This window comes from Nicotiana sylvestris, chromosome 12 (assembly GCF_000393655.2).
Source record: "Nicotiana sylvestris chromosome 12, ASM39365v2, whole genome shotgun sequence".
NCBI classification, from domain to species: domain Eukaryota; kingdom Viridiplantae; phylum Streptophyta; class Magnoliopsida; order Solanales; family Solanaceae; genus Nicotiana; species Nicotiana sylvestris.
The window spans coordinates 1,519,616-1,537,711 of NC_091068.1; the positions used below are offsets into that span (position 1 = coordinate 1,519,616).

At 36.3% G+C, this 18,096-nt stretch overlaps 1 protein-coding gene across 1 annotated transcript; it reads left to right on the forward strand.

Annotated features, from left to right (window-relative positions):
- Positions 1-2,143: 2,143 nt before the first annotated feature.
- On the forward strand, positions 2,144-17,890 carry LOC104231952 (E4 SUMO-protein ligase PIAL2). The gene is made up of 16 exons (XM_009785035.2): positions 2,144-2,401; positions 4,623-4,695; positions 10,778-10,843; positions 11,904-11,969; positions 12,076-12,158; positions 12,758-12,809; positions 12,899-12,970; positions 13,182-13,249; positions 13,363-13,411; positions 13,507-13,591; positions 13,673-13,774; positions 13,991-14,042; positions 15,209-15,260; positions 15,640-15,756; positions 15,826-16,713; positions 17,056-17,890. Exons 1-16 carry the CDS (start codon positions 2,199-2,201, stop codon positions 17,674-17,676), a joined length of 2,649 nt encoding a protein of 882 aa, XP_009783337.1. The 5' UTR covers positions 2,144-2,198; the 3' UTR covers positions 17,677-17,890.
- The last annotated feature ends 206 nt before the right edge of the window (positions 17,891-18,096 follow it).

Sequence of the window (18,096 nt, forward strand, 5' to 3'; positions counted from 1 at the left end):
TTTTTAAAAAAAATAAAATAAAAATCGAAATTATAAATAAAAATAAGAAATTCGACAACTAATATTCAAAAGAAATCAAATATAGCTAGATTGAAGCTCGCATTGTTATATAAAAAAAACTATTGAAATTAATTATTCATAACCATTTGAAACTAGATTTAACCATAATTACTAAAGCTTATTAGAAAGTTTATTAAACTTAAACATTATCTAGTCTTGTTTGGCTTTAACTAAATTTAACTATCCATTCATGATTAACCTACTGTTGACCATATTAAAACCTTCATAGCTAGTGAATTAACCCATTTTGCCAAGCTGATTCACTAAAGACCAACTTATGTTATTTTTCTCTTATTCCAATTATTAAACAGTAATACATGAAATAACCTAAATACAATCAGTAAAAGAAACGAAGAAAAAGCGAAATTAAAACTTCAAAGTTTCATTCTTCATATATTCGTGCTTTCACATTTTTCAGCTTGCAATAGCTAGTATTACAGTCGTGTACCTGGTATTTGAATACAAGGAAAGGAAGAATAGGATCAGCAGCAGTAGAAACAGCGCAGCAACAACAAACAACCAGCAGTCAGAAAACCCAGCAGTAGACTTGAAAACCAAACAGAAATTCCAGCAACCACTCAATAAAGCAATAACAAAGGACCAACAGTTAACTCAAGAAGCCAATTGAAAAATCCGGAAGCAAACAGGAGGCAGAGATCACACTCAGGAATACACGGAAATAGTATTCAGATATTTTAGGAATCCTCTTCCTCAAGATTAAAAGTATGTTCTTATCTCCTCTTTAGTTCTGAAATTTTTATCTCTCCCAAAATTCTTTTCTTTCTAAAAATTCTTCCCTAATATCCTCCCCCTTAATTCAATCCCCTCATCCCCCTTTATATACAAAGCAAGACTCAATCTTCTTCCACTATGTGCACCCTTTAACTTTTATTATTACCCACACTTTTACTTTAGTAAGAGTAGTCAATGTGGGCCCCCCGTGTTCCCTCCTTTTGAAAAGTAGTCAAAGTGGGCCCCCACGTTCCCTCTTTTTGAAAAGTAGTCAAAGTGGGCCCTCTTGTTCCCTCTTTTTGAAAAGAAGACATCATTATCCACCTTTTCCTTTTTGCTTTTATCATTACGTCTTGTCCCCCACCATAATTAAATAATATGCAATTGGTTAATTCCCGTATTACCCCTAAAACTACTGTTACTGCCCTGATTCAAAATTTGTTATAACTTCAAAAATCTGTAACAATTATCGCACATTTAAATAGCAATTAACTATAAAAATCACACAATTTAGACGTTAAATGCTAAAAATGCAACGTACATTATTTTTTATGATTTTGTAAAACAAACTTAAATAAATACTAAATGCAAATGCGACATATTTTTGTAATTTTTTTATTAATTTAACCAATAAACAAGCACATACAGAAATACAAATAATTATCAAAAATGCCAAAAAAATTCTAAAATTGCACACAAAGGAAAATTGTTTTATTTTGGATTTTTTGGGAGTAATTCTCTCATAGGGCAAAAATCATGTGCTTACATGGATAAGCTTCTTCAGGAAGATTATTTACAACGGAGTACTAAATAAACATCCATAATATAATATATTTATAACATAGTAATATATTTTATGTCTTACTAAGTTATTTATGAGTCATGGTTAAGAGTTTTGAAAGATACATATTTCAAAAACTATTTATCATCCCTTTTTATCAAATACATGAATATAAAATCTCAACAAAGAATATTCATCATCTTTCTAAATTTGATTAAATTCATTACTTAGTCTTAGTAATATATTTTAATACACATAATGATGAATATACCTTATGTTTTTAAAATTATACATTTAGCACCATAGTGAAATGAAAATAGCACTCCAGTTAATATTTATGTAGGATTTATATCATATAGGAGCATAAGTGTTTGATTTTAAAATATATTAGGTGTATCTGTAACTATAATGTGTAGATATTTATAATATATAGGGTGTACATGTTTATTTTAAAAAATTAAGGGGTGTATTTGTAATTTGTGTAGATTTTTGTAGTACGGAGGGTGTAGCTATACCTGAAGCTTATTTTAGGGGGGGTGTTTAAGGAAATTTACCGTGCTTCTTGAATTTCTATAGTTGAAACCGTTTGACACATTAGGAGCCAGAGGGATAGTGAGGAACTACCATGGCCGGAACGACTGTGAACTCCTTACCGACGGCCGGCGTCAACGTCGGAGTTGATGGCGGAGCTAATAATAGGGTAAGCAGCGCGTCGTACGTAAACTCGTTCCGCATCTCCGCCGTTGTTGATCGATTAGCTATGCACGTTTGCGCTCAGCCTAAAATTGACCCTCAGGAGTTTGTTCACCTTTGTCTTTCACTTGCTAGGTACTTCTTCTCGAACCTTCTATGCTGTAAACATAAATAGGCTACATTTGTAATTGCTACTTCAAATTGTTTAAGAAAGTGTTATTTGTGCTTAATATCTAGGTTTTTGCTGATTTTTTTTTTTGAATTTTTAGCTCTCGCGTGTTTGCTATTTGTGGAAATTATTGCATTTTTAGTGTAACAACAACAACAACCCAGTAAAATACCACTAGTGGGGTCTGGGCGCACACCTTGAAGGACTAGAGAGGCTATTTTCGAAAAGACCCTCGGCTCAAGAAAACAAAAAGACAAAAGGAGACAATATTAGTATCATCACAGAAACCATAGGAAAAATAGGAACAACATGAAATCCAGAAGAAAGATGCAAAGCAAAAGTGATAGATAGTAAATAGGCCCTGCACTGAAAAGCGAAATAGTAAGATACAACATTGCCACTAGCTATCTTAGACAAGAACCCTACCAGACTAATCTCACAAAGCTACGAAGTAAGGCAAGACTCAACTAGCTCTTAACCTACAACCCTAATACTCGACCTCCACATCTTCCTATCAAGTGTCATGTCCTCACTCCTCAAAATATGAAGCCTCTCTATATTTTGCCTGATCACCTCTCCCCAATACTTCTTAGGCCGCCCTCTACCTCTTCTCGTGCCCTCCACAACTAGCCGCTCACACCTCCTTACCGGAGCATCTGAGCTTCTCCTATGAACATGCCCGAACCATCTGAGCCTCGCTTCCCGCATCTTGTCATCAATTGGAGCCACGTGCACCTTCTCCCGATTAACATCATTCCTAATCTTATCCATCCTAGTGTGCCCGCACATCCACCTCAACATCCTCATTTCTGCTACTTTCATCTTCTGGATGCATTTTTAGTGTATTGTGGTTAATATCTAGTTTTTTTCTCATGTTTCTTCTGGAACCTTCTATGCTGGAAACATAAATGGGCTACATTTGTAATTGCTACTTCAAATTGTTTAAGAAAGTGTTTTTTTTTGTTTGCTTAATATCTAGGTTTTTACTGATTTTTGTTTTGAATGTTTAGCTGTCGCGCTTTGATATTTTGTGCAAATTATTGCATTTTTAGTGTACTTTGGTTAATATCTAGGTTTGTTGCTGATTCTTTTGTATTTTTAGTGTACTGTGGTTAAAATATAGGTTTTTTCCCCTCATTTTTCTTCTTGAACCTTCTTTGCCGGAAATATAAGTACGCTACTATTGTAAAAATTTTCTGTTATTTTGTATCTTTACTTATAATTGTTCGGGCATTCAAAAAAGAATTTCTTCTGCTTAATATCTAGGTTTTTTTTGTTGGAATTTTTAACTCTCATGCCTTAATTATTTTGGGCAAATAGTTGCATTTTATGGTACTCTGCTTAATGTCTAGTTTTTTCTCATTTTTCATTGAAATTTTAGCCTCCGTGTGTAGTTTTTTGGGGATTTAATGCATTTTTAGTGTACTCTGTTTAATATCTAGGTTTTCTGCTTCTTTCTTTTTTAAATTTTAGTTGAGCTCTAGGGAAAATGCTTTTAGTGCTTAAAAATTTGAACTTATTGAATTTTAGTCATGCTTTTAGAGAACATATGCTATGTGAGTGGCATGTGTTAGGTTAGATCCCTGCTTGGGCAACGGCGTCCTATCCCGCATGCCATCTCAGTCATGGCACAAGTTCAAGTTAGGCTCGTTCGCGGGTCGGTTTCTTGTGTTGCATACCTAATGCCAATTATCATGTACCCAAAGAATATATTTGGGGGTTTAATCAATTTTCTTTATATCTTTAGAGCTCGTGCATAGATTGTTTTTTGGGGATATTAGTGCATCTTTTCGATTTTTGGATTATATCTAGATTCTTTTGCTCATATATGTTTGAATATTTAGCTCTCACGTTAATTTTTCTTTTGTGCTTAATACGTAGGTGCTTACTCATTTTTTCTTTGAATTTTTTGCCATTGCGTGTTAAAAGTATGTAAATTTGGATGTTGATGCATTTTACGGAGTGTATTGTGCTTAATTGTGATTAACAAAACACGATTATTCCGAGAAGAATGTGGAGTCTAATCTGTGGCTACTTATTCAGTTTGAGAGTTTTAGTTGTTTAGAAGCAGATAGATGAAATCATAAAGCTGTTTTATTGCCTAGATGGTTTTCTAAGACTTCAATACTCAATAGTAGTGGTTGATGTAAGCTGTTTATAGTAGTGACTGATCTTTGATGAATGCAGAGGCATTGATTTTGCCATTGCAAACCAGGAGGTTCCAAATAAAGCTCATGATTTACCTCTACTGGTGAAACAGGTACTCTTGTAACATAATGCCGATTTCATCATATTGCAATAACTTCATTGATCTGATTATGAGTTGTGTAGCATAAAGCGCTAATGTTAAATCAGGATACATGTTGTTGTGTTTTTTTAAAACCTAATAATTACCAGTTTCAAATTTTGAAAATACTTCTGAAACTGAGAAAACAGTCAGTTCTCTAGTTGCCACTGCCTGATTATGATGGTGATTAACTTTCTTGTGGCTTAGTCCTTTGGCTACCTTTGAAGTCTACACAACCTTAGGGTTTGTATAACCTTCTAGAGTCTGTATGCCTTTCATTCATTCTCGCCCACTATAAGAAATTTCTTTGTCATGAAGTGTGATTTAGCATATTTTAAATAAGTCCAAACTTTCACGTATGGCTTCAAATTTACCAATAATTTAGAAAGAGGACAATGAAAATCCTCTTCTTATTATTCTTACTAGATGGGATGTGCCCGTGCACAGCACGGGCATATGCCCGACATTAAAGTTCATTTTAGTAGAGAATACTTATGAAGCTGGTTTTAAGCTTTTTTTAAGCTGGTTTAGAGCTTCTAAACTTGGTTTTAGGGCAGAACAAATTTAAAAACTTATAACTCATCGCAAGATTAGTCTACTAAGAACCAACCTGTTGTAATTTGGTCTTTATCATTCCTGGTCTTTGATAAACTAATGATATTACACAAACACCTTAGCTGGCGAAATGCGGAGTTAGTCTGACCAAGTACATTCTTCCTCCCATTCATTTTCTCGTTGTGAACTGAAATCTCACAAAGTAAATCAAATGATTCATACATTACAGCCCTTGAGACAAACATATGGGAGACCACATGAAAACTCAATTCAACTACAACAATCTAAAAGAATCTAAACAAAAGGTGTCGACTTTGAAAATCTGATATATAGAAAACTAAGAGCCTGACAATTCAGAACTCTCTTTCTTCCCTGTAAAGGTTTTCAGTAAAATCAAGTTAAGCATTGAAAAGCAGGTTCTAAAAATATTCAACTGCTGCTCTCTTCTTTTGTAGAAATTGAGATCTCGAATCCATCTGGTCATTCTTTAGACACATATTGATTAGTGTGATTCATGAGTCACATAGGCAAGATTTCTGCATCAAGCAGGAGAATTGCACCCTCCCCATCATAAAGCTTAAGAAATGGTGTACCCCAGTTCCACCGGAGCAACAAAAAATTGGACAGGCCATGCACATATAGACCAATCTGTCCAACATACTTCTGACCTTTTCTAGCTAGAAATCTTTCCCAGTTTATTTCTGGTGGCTGAGTTGTTGCAATTTCTTTTCCATGTTTGAAGTTACTTTTGAATTTGCTTATCAGGTTGACTGGGTCTCCCACTGTCATGCACAAAAAATGCTCAAACAAAAAGGAAACGAAAATAGAAGTAAATTACCTTAATTCCCAAGCATATGTCACTTTCCTCAGTTTAAAGACAGTTTCTCAAGCTTCACTAAGATTGACAAACTGAGGGTATCTCAACTACACATAATTTGCATAAATGGGTGTGATGTAACTATAGTTCATGATAGACGACATAGTTAGAAGCATCTCGTCCTCGTTTGCTTTTCGCAGAAGATGGATAAACCTGCACAAATCAAGTAGGTATTTGAGATTTGAGAATTGAAATACACCAGCAGATATAGATCTCATGCCAAATCTAATAATGGGCTACGACACCTACACCATATGTAAAGTTCATTTTCAACCAACAGATGAAACTTGAGCCCATGGCCTCCACATAAAAGGACTAACATGACAAAGTACCAATGCAAAAGAGTAATTACCTGTATGAGTCATACTTGAAACCAAGAGTTCAATACCCATTATGTCAAATCTTCTGTTCAACAAGCTGAATTGCATGGTCAATGCACAATGATTCCTCATAATTTTAAGAAGGCAAAAGTTTTATAACTGAAGCAGCACTAAGAGCACTGTGAGAACTGTGTGGGTGCACCTGTAAAAATACATTTACCAAAGGTATATTCGTTCTACTAATGGAGGGATTCTCTAGAATTAATTCAGCCTTCTTTACATGTTTCCTTCTACTCCAAAAGCTACAAATATATTTCTGTTGCTGGATATTATTTGCATCATCTTCTAAGGGTCTTCTATTTCTTTCCGTCTAAGCAGTCCACCAAATAACAGCTGGAATAGTGTGTCCCAATAGGTTTTCTTTCTCGTCAGCCCTTTCTACTCTTTAACACTTTAGCACTCAGTAAGTTTCCTTGGCATGACCCCTTCATGCCAATAGCGTTAAAGAACAAGCTCCATATCTGATCATTGATGCGACAGTGCAGAAATAATTGACCAACAGCTTTAACATGCTTTCTACATAAAAACACCTACTGCACATCCTCTTTTCTGTAAATTTTTATGTGTAAGACATGTGCTAAATTTTACATTCTCCTGTTGGCTGCCTCTCTATCTTTTACTTGCTTGAATATCTAATGAGCCTAGTTTTAACAACACAACATAAAGTGACATTAGGAGCTTGATTTTCTCAGAAACATTATGGATGCACCCGCGCACTTCCCTAAATCAGAAACTAAACACAAATTTAAGTGAAACGTAACATTAATTTCATAGTAGACTATAGACGCTGGAATATGATGTTTAAGAGAAAAGGACAAGTTAAAATTCTACAACTCTCTAACAGGACAATCTGAAAGGATCTTTATTTATCAATAGTTTCTATTTTAAAAACTCTAGCAACAGAAAGCCATTACCTTCAGCAATTTTCTACATTATTTGAGAGAACTGTTTCCCGAATCTGTCACAAACACCATCCCACAGACCAACAATTGTCGCGTTTATCAAAATATTTTTGCTTCTCACTTCGATCAATTAACAATATTTTTTTGTAACTTCTTGAATAAATACAATCTCCTTATGCCAGTGCACTTATGTCCGACTGTATAAAAATTATAAAGAACTTGCATACTTTAAATGACATTGAAAATCAGTAGAACTTGAGAAATATATTTGAACGACGATTTCATGGAACAATAAATACCGGTAAGTTATTCTCTTTGCACCAGTATATCTTGTAGTCAATCTGATACCACCTTGATCCCCAACAACTTCCTCCGCCGTTACCTCAAGTCCTGTCTTTTCGGAAAATGGTTTTGAGTTATGGTAGCACTTATTGACACATAAGCTCTAACCTTTTCTTCGCTGATGTTTCAGGGAATAGCATAAGTTGTAATTTTCATATTAAAATGCAAATAAAAAATTATTAGGTGAAAGTAACATTTGTTATACGACGAATCTAATTGAGTTGTCTCATACATCGGATATTGCTTGCTCAAGAAAGGAGGAATACCAACAGACTTGTGTATTTCTTCCGAAAAGAACATTGGGAATATAAATAAACCAAGACCACATGTGTAATGAACAACGACAATCATTTGCAAATCCAACATTCAATATTGAGGCAAATCCACATATCAAAATGTAATTTCTATCAGTTCATCTTAAACCTTGAATTTATGTAGAATCTATTATTTGGTATTCTTCTAAAACAACAATTGCTCCTTTCAGTCTATCCTACAACGCAGAACAATTTTATTATTTGACAGTGAATTTTCAAAACAACACAGAAAGTCATAAGCTCATATTACTAACAATTCAAATATTGTTTAGATGATCCAAACTTTTTTAAGAAGTTTGAGCTGCACCATTGCACACACTAAAAAGAATTAGATCATCCAAATCAGAAGAGAGAAAAAGGATAAATAAACATGCTCAAAAAATATATCCATATCTCCACATCCAAGCAGTGACAATGTTCACCATAATTTATGAGAAATAAAAAAGAAAATCTATTGGAGTTTCATTAATTTTTCTATCTCTTCAGGCAAAATCCATTAGTAAGAGGCAGAATTCAGTAAGAACAGCAACAACGCCCATGAAATAAAAAACTACCTGCGAGGGCTTAGTCAGTTAATAGTTTGAATAAACACCACTACGACTTAACTCCCAACATTCTATCAGCGTAATCAGATAGTGTAAATATATTAACATGAGGGATTTGACAATGAAACTCACAAAAAAAAAAATATATAGCGATCTGAGCACCACGAAGTTCATCTCAAGACAAAGCAACATTATGAAATACATCAAAGAATTAGAGCAACCATGCAGTGCAGAGAACAATTTCATAAAAATCAGAGAAGATTTGACTTTAGAATTTTATTATCATACATGCATGATTGAAAAATAGAGGAAAACGCCAAAGTAATGTGTCCACTTCCCTGAATTCACAAGAGAAATCATTTATCGTAAATCCAAAATCCAAAGCAAAATTTAATTTTTTTCCGATTATTTGAATTGAACAGTAATTAATTTATTAACGATAGACAAATTGTGGGTCAGTTTTGAAGTATATGTAATATTATGTAGAGAGACTTAGAGAAGAAAACATTCCAGAGACAGAAGCTCAGAACTTACTTATGGAGTAAATGGTGATGAGTTTTCGGGTGTTGAAATTCAACAAGGTTTCCCTTGCATGTTACCCAAGTTGGAAGAATCATCAATAAGAAAGAAAAAACAATCCAACAAAAGTTCCCAACCTCTACCATGGGAAGGAGGAAGAACCGACGAAGACCGGAGAATGGAAGAGACACAAATGAGAATTTTGTACAGAAGAGATTAGAAAGTGCCACCTAGGTCTCTGTACAATTAACACGTGGAAAGCTACAAAGCAAGAGTAATTTCCCGTAATGCCCTTCGTCGTACATGCCACTCTCACTTATTATATAGTTAAATTCATCATATTCTATGCCATTTATCCTTGCATTCCAGTAACATTCTCCAATTAAACTTTAGTCAGATAGCGACACTTGATAATAACGGAAGCTTCTCTGCATTGGTATCAGTGGAGAAATTAAGCTAATTTTAAATCTAGATATGAGATTGCCAATACAATTTCCTCTGGATCCTGCTATTTATGATACTACCTACAAGTATGAGAAGTTGAGAACAAAATGGAGCTTTTGGAGCGCCTCAATTACTTTAGAGGGTTCTAACCTGTTAATGCTTGTTCTGATAACTTTATTGTGACTTTGTTGGAATAACTCTATTCATTCCTTAAGCTCCATACCTAGGTCCCACGGTGGGATGTGGGTGGGTGGGAAGAGGGGCGAGGCAGGGGGCGGGGCGGGGGGGGTAGAGTATTGGTTTCGATAATATACCTTCAAGTGCCAATCAACTAGCTCATGATCACCTCATCTAACCTGGTACTCTTTGATCGAAAAAGCATTTTCATTCTTAGTTCTTATAATGTTAACTTGGGTTATGGAGCAGTAATTTTCTAAAGATTAGTTCATGGGTAATCTGTAAGTATGTTTTCTTAATTCTGCTGATGGTACATCAACTAGAATAGTTAACACCAAAAGACCGGCCATTCTTGTTCATAAATGGTTGAGAGAGTCCTCTTCATGCCACTAGGTCAAGAGTTCGAGGCTGGTAGGCTGCCAAACAAAAATAGAATAGTTAACACCAAAAGTGAAGCGAGTTCATTGGTTGGCAGATTATGACTTCAGTGAAAATCCCAGTCTTCTTTGCTGTCAAACACTTGGGTTTTGGCCAAGGAGGATTGGATGTATTTGTGATGCTGGGAGTTGCTGGCTATGGTGCGACATATATAGATTATATGCTAGGGTAGTATGAACCTTCTTCTTGTGCTTTTGGTGTGGGTACCCAAAGTATGTTACTCTTTTGTTAATCACTTTGTTTTCAATTTACTATAGAACTATAGAAGACTTGTAAAATCGTTTAGAGTAAGTTAATTTACATGCAGTATCGCCCTTCCCATCATGTTTTAGCTCTAAATCTATTGCTGTTGCTCTAATTGAGCTGTGAATTGCTGCAATCCGTTGGCTGATTGCAAACCATGTGATCTGTATAATCCAGTTTGCAAAGATTATGTACTCTTCAATCCAAATGTATAAATTTTCTTATAGCCATAGTTTCCTAGCTGTAACAGTTTACCTATTTATCAGATCAATAACCGAAGTTTATGTTCTTCTTTTGCTAAATTCATCGCACGATGTAGGTATGCAGACGCCATTGTGATTCCTCAATGCTAGCACATGTCATGGTCCTTATGATTTCTGTTAAGGTAATTTTGGAAACTGGTCAACTTTTATGGGATAATTTTGAAAGAATGTGTGTTTTGCTAGCTTCCTCAATCGCCTACATTGCAAGTGATGGTTCAGCTTTCATTTCTTCAAAATAGACTACTGTCAAGTTATTTGGTTGTTCTACTGGTATTATATGCAGTTGATGTCAAATTAAGCTTAATTTAGTTAAAAGATTCGACTAGAAATGACCACATTAGAGACAAAGGGTGGAAGTAGCACACATAGAGGTAAAATGAGAAGTCGCTTGAGGTGGTTTGACCATGTCCTATGTGGATTTCCAAATACATAAATCTATTGGTACGATACCATGAGGATTGAATGGCTAAAAAGGGATGTACACCTAAAATTTCATGAAAGAAATTCGTACCAAAAGACTGCAATCTCTACGAGGATTCAACATGGATTTAGCTAAACATAGAAAACAATCGAGGTAAAAGATCATATCATCAATACTAACCTACGGGATTAAGGCTTATTTGTTTTTCTTGGATTAAGGTTTCTTTGTTGTTCTTACACTTATATTATGTCCGGGTAGGGATAAGTGTAGTTGTAGAGAACCTTTTTTCTTCTTCTTAATAACGGCGATGTCCAGGCAGAGAAACTCTAGTTCTAGAGAACCCTAATCTGCCATAAAAGACAAATTACTTATTATGTTGGAAGGAAGTGGGTCCAAATAGAAGAATTATAGACGAGGGATATAAGCTTATAGTGGTGGCCCAAGTGCCAAGAAGCTTCGATTCATATTGCCGAACCCAACTAGTGTAGGGTTGAGGCTTAGTAGATTTATTGGACGGATAAAGATTTTCTCCTATGAAATTCTCCTGTGAATTGGGTCGAGTGGTTCTATCTTCCACTATTGTGAATGACATACGCTGCAAAGCTCTAAGCCTAGGTTGGTGCTTTGTTTGTTTATGAAAGTAATATGGTATTTTCCAGGACATACTTTAGCTTGTTGATAACCATGTTTAAATGCCTTAAAAATGCATGTTCTTGGCATTTTCTGCAATTTCTTCATTGACCATGTTCTTTATTTGATAGAATGCTTGTCACTGCGGGTGGTTTACGGAGAAAGATACTGAAGAACTTCGTAATCTTGCAAACGAGGTTGATAAAGCTTCCTGATTTGCTATGTGCTTGGTGCTTACCTATCTCTGCTACTTGAAATTGATGTTACATTGATTTTGTTTTCTTTTTTTGTTTGCATGTTTAGCTTTCTAGCAGCTTCTGCAGTACATTAGATTTTAAAACTGAACCAAGCAGTTCTCTGACAATTATCTCAACGATAATGTCAAGGTAGGCATCTCGTCCTTGAATGACATCTTCTGAATCTTTTCATGCTATGCTCAACTTATCTCACATGAATAATCTTCCTTATAGATCAAAGTTTAATTTTCATAAAAAATATTTGTGGTTTTACTTGGGGGTTTATTTGATGCTACACTTCTCTAACTTAAAAGTTCATATAAGGGGGATTATCCTAAAATCTTCTACTTTTTGGATAATCTCCAAGCCTTCATTGTTAAAATACTTCAGTTGCTGTTATGGTACCAGACTGCATAGGTGAGTGATGATAAGGCTGCCTGCTTATGTCAAATATCCTATGAGCTACTGACAGTGTAATGAACTAGAAAGCTTGGGTTTGAAATAGGACATAATTTTTTTTTCAGGAATTAGTTGTGACAGTATATCCATGTCGGAAGGGTAGGAAAACATAAAGAGGAGAGGAGAGACCTAGAGGTGTTTAAATCAATTTATCATATTACTAAGCGCCTGAATAGAGTGTGCAAATTCAAAAACTCATTCAACTTACATAATGTCATGTGCCTTATGGTATAGCCCTTAGTTTTGGGTTTCTTTTTCTTACAAAATCACTTGCTTCTGCGAATTGGCAGATTTTATCCACGGATGAAAATGGGTCAGATAATTTGTTTCCTGGAAGCCAAGGTAAAAACACATCCCCTTGGACGTGTCCAGTGAGCTAGTGTAATTGTATTGCTGGTGATACTGATGCCATATTTTTTGTCATCTTGTAGCCTGGATTTGGTGCCTACGTGAATGATTTCCAAATAACGAAGAATACAAACCTTTCTAAAGGAGAGAAAGTAGTAAGAAAACTTCTATATATTACAATAAATTACATTTATGTATCTTTTTTCCTTTGCAGCAGGCACATAAGAGTCTCAGTTTTTATTGAGGACATTGTTTGTGCTTTCATTACCTGTATTTTGTTATTCATATGTTCATTGCTCGTCAAAGTTGGAGACCCTGGTTAGCTCTGGAAAATATTGCTCATTTTATGTTTACTTTATTCTGCAGAGATTATTTGTTGCACAAATAGATAATCTGGAGAACGCACTATGTCTTATAACGCCTCCTCAAGTGAAGTATGAAAATCTTTTATCTTTTACTGAGTGTAATGACGTAGGCTTATTGACTCCATATTTGACATGTTAAATTCCTCTGACAATTCTGATTGCCATTCATCTCACTTGTGCAGCTTTCTCCTAAATGGGACGGCAGTGGGGTGGAGGAGTAATGTGTTAATGGTTTGTTACCGCTATAACTTTAGGGATGTGTTTGTATAGGGATGTCTAATGTTTTACTGGGGCTCAAATTACTTAAATTATGTTTCTTTTGCTAGGGCTCTGGACCTCAGCTTCCAACTCCTGTACCTCAAATGCTTAAATTTGGAACAAATCTTCTTCAAGCTGTGGGCCAATTTAATGGTATGTTTGAAGATACATTCCGCTTTTTTTTTCTTTTCCAAAACTGTATATTACTAACTCTTCTCTGTGTTCATTGTGCAGGAAATTATATCATAGCTGTTGCCTTCATGAGTGAGATCTCTACCCCTGTTGAGGCCACACTCCCTGATTATGAGCAGCCTCCTGTTTCTTCCATTGATCCAGGTTTGCTCTTATTCTATTTTTCACAAGAAGAAATATTACTGAGATCTTTTTTGTCAAAGTTTTTGGTGTTTCTGTATTGAGTTTGTTGCATGTTCTTGTTAGCCCATTTGGCTAAATGTATTGTTCTAGTTCTATATTCCCACCATCCCCAAATGGGAAGTCTGAAAAGAACTCCTTATAAGGAGAAATGATTAATACACTACTTTGTCGATGCAGATTCTGAGATTATTGAGGGGCCATCAAGAATTTCTTTGAATTGCCCCATAAGGTATGCTTCTAATCTTTGTTACTTTGGAAATTGATATGGCTGTCATTATGAAGTGGCTTCCATTCTCTTGACATGTGTGTAACTTTTCTTTTTCCCTCTGTCCTTCTTTGCTATGTGATGATGATTAATAAAAGAAATTTGATATGCATAATTAGCTTCATCGTTGATGGTGATAGTAAAAGACGCAAATCTCCGTGTTCCCGTTTGTCTCTCTTTCTACCCCCTTATTACCTCAAACTCGAAATGACACTGCTCTTTGTGCTTTCTTCTACGACGACATAGCTGCCATCTTGGTACCCCTCAGTTATTAGAGGTTGGTAAGACCCCCCCCCCCCCCCCCCCCAAACCAAACCAAAAAATGTATGCAAGAAAAAGAAACCTAGTGGGTCTTATTCTGCCATTCTAGTAAGTTGATGGCCTATGTTATGTATTTCTAAACTTATTTTGATCATAAAATATCAATGATAAAAAGTTAGCTCTCATCTAGAAAGAGAGAGAGAGAGAATCACCTTAGCTGTGAATTTTTGATTAGAGTCACTTTAATATATGTACCTTAAGATTTTTATTGTTTCAGGATGATTGTCTTCATTTATCTGATCTTTAGACTTTCTAAATGAATAAGGACTCCTGGAGTTATCATAATCCTCTTCCCCATCCATTTAGGAACATGCTTACATTTATGAAAGTTTTGGTTTGTGAATTGAGGTTGATGGCAAAGAAATGATTGAGATAAAGTACTTCTTTGCATAATTTATAAGCATATTTCTTATCCTTAGCGGTGGGGGGTAGCAGGTACCCGGTAGAATAGCCAAGGTGTGCGAAAGCTGGCACGAACACCAATGTCATAAAAAAGAGTGTATTGTGTTTTGCATCAACATAATTTATTTTGATAACATTCCCAAAAAAAATAATTTACTTTTGATAAATAATGGTGCATTGGTCATTTCATAAGATTGTTGGCCGTCAACGTAAGAGGTCAACTTAAGAGGTGGTATATCTCTAATTTTTCAAAACAGAGAGCCCTTATGGTTGTAATTTACCTTGGGAAGTCCCAGTGCAATTACCTCTTTTACTAGCCCCTACGCTTCTTTCTTTACCTTTCAACTTTTCCTGATGCCGGCTGTGGTGTGTTAAATTTACTGATTACTTTTTCTTTGCCTTTACAGCTTCAAACGTATTAAAACTCCAGTTAAAGGACATTCTTGCAAACACCTTCAGGTGCATGTCCTTTTGTGTGATCCAAAATAAATTATTATTCGATCTCTCATGCTAGAGTAATTTATAGCTGGCATGCATGTTGAGAGGCCGCCTCTGCTTTTCGTCTTTCATTAGCTTTTATTTAAGTTCTTTAATCTGTTAGAATTATGGACATGGCTGATCCTCCAAAAGACTTCTGATATATAGGTTTCTCAAAAAATGTTCATGAAGATTATGGATTCATATTAGCATTGACGGATGTTTTAAATTAAGAATATCCTAGCGAGAAGCTTCATGGGCATAGCTTGTGCGGAATTTATGTGATATTTGTTTTGGTCATTATTTCTTCCCCACTTCTCCTACTCTTACTGGTTTGCTCTCTTTGTGTTTTTCTTGGCAGTGTTTTGATTTTGACAACTATGTCGACATAAATTCAAGGAGACCATCGTGGCGTTGTCCTCATTGTAATCAGCATGTGTGTTTCACTGATATTCGTATCGATCAAGATATGGACAAGGCAAGTTAGCATTCTGTATTATGCTTTACACAAATTACCTGTTGAAGTAACATTGATTTTGTTTTAAAGGTTTTGATAGAGGTCGGCGAGGATGTCACCGACGTCATGATCAGCTCAGATGGTTCATGGAAGGCAATCATGGAAAGTGATGACCATACTGAGAAACCCAGGGATAAGATTCCTGACTTTACTCAAGATAGCCCACAGCGAGGTTCTGATGGCTTTTCAAATACCCCCGCTGATGTTATGGATCTTACTGACATAGATGATGAAATAAATCCAATGGCTACCTGTGAAACTGAAGACAGTAAAAATTTCCCATCGATCCCTAATATTCACTCTAATGTTCAGAACACAACTGTTGTGAATAATCCAAGTGAAATCAATCATACAGGTGGTTCTGATATGGCAGACGATTTCTGGTCAAGAATGTATATGTCTTCGTGTGGAATAGGGACATCAGGTTCTTTGTCCAGTTTACAGAATGGCAGTGCTTCTGAGCCTTCTAGAACCAACTTGTTGCAACCACCTGTTTTGACAGATGCAATATCTCCCTCTTTCAATCCTGAAGGAAATGCTCTTATTCCAACCTCTCTACTTGAGAGTGGACTATCTTCTTCTGATATGATGCAGTTACAACACTTCCAATTTGGAAACTCTGCAGTCAGCAACGAATATGGAAGATTTCCATCTGCAGCGATGCATGCAAACAGAACTCCTGCTGCAGTTCAGGCTCTTCCAGCGCTTCCAGCCCAGATGCAGACTCCTGTTCCTCAGAGACAACAAAGCGCAATGAATCCCTTGCTCCATACTGGTCCTTCAGTAGCTACTCAGGGTTTGCCTACTGTTTCATTGAATGGTTCCAATGTAAGATGTGACTTGGAGAGACATCAGTGTTCCATTCCTGACTTGGATCTGCTTCAGGCACGCATGACTTCGTCTGCATTACCACAGAAGGTGAGTGCACAAGTGAATAATTTTTCAGCTATATCTTTTAAGTTGTGATTAAACTGTAAGTCTTTCTTTGCTGGTTTTGGTCTCTGAGATTTTTCCTTCAGATGTGGTTGCTGAAACATTGCATGTGCTGTGGTTGAGAAGATCATCACCTGTCTGTATAGGGCGTGTTTGCTTGAACTTTCTAGGAGTTCCTTGACCGCCTAAATTTGCTTGTTTTGCTTACTATCACAGATTTTCTTCTTTTGAGGCTGCTTATAACATATCCAACTTCCTTTGTCTCTGCGTATATCTTTATTCTGTCTACTGTCTATGGCTTCTAATTATCCTTTTTCCTTGTGCTAGCGTTTTGTTGCTCCTCTTCAACCATCTCAACAGGTTGTTGGCCGTCAAACTCCGAACCTGAGAACACCCTACCCGATGAGCCAGTCTGAAGACCTGACCCGGCAAGCTACTTTGGATAGATGGGAAGCACTGAAGAAAGGAAGTTCACAAGGTGTTACTCGGGCAACAGGTCTTGCTGGCGGACAACACACCCGAGTTGTCGCTACTCAGCAAACCACACAGGTGGTGAGGCCCGCTCAGAGTCCTGGAAATTCTGACGGGTTTAGGACACCATTGGCCTGGGACCACAGGGGAAATACAGGAGGCACAACACCAGTCACAAGGACAGATAGTTCCGGGGATGTCCAGCTAGATCCTAACTGGCGCCCTACAGGCCGTATGCGCGGAAGCCTCTCAGGACGAGCTTATTCTGAAGCACTGAATCAGTACATACTTCAGCCAACACAGCAAGCTCAAGCTCCCAGACCATCTGTCCCACCTAATCTTTCACCCCAACTGCAAGTCTTTTTGGCTAATAGAGGTGCTCATAGTACCCAGCCTGTGAATCATCCATCCACAACACCAGCCAATGCACCAGATATCTCAGGCGTTTTACCTGATCGTTCTTCGGAAATGCAGTAGAATTAGGACAGGCTTGTAGGTAACAGTGTATATAACGCAACTGATTTTGCTTCCGTGGTCACGTTACAGTACAGATACCTAGTTTTGTGTTATAGTTCAGTTATGGGGGAAATGTGATGTATTTATTTTGTAAAATTAAAGTCCAAATACTGCTCTCTCCGAGTTCATGCACTACATTCTGACTTTAATGTTATGGCGAGTATAGTTCGGTTGATTTGACGTGGCAAAAAATAATTTTATGACTTTACTATTATGATAGGTAAAGCTTAGTGGCCATATGTGAAATTAACCCGATTTTAGATTTGTATAAATAACTACGCTCTATCTCCCCTGAAAGCGATTTAACCAAGAAAATCTAAGCAAGATGAAAAATTCCAAATAACCTTATAAGAAAATAATAATGAAAAATTCCAAATATTG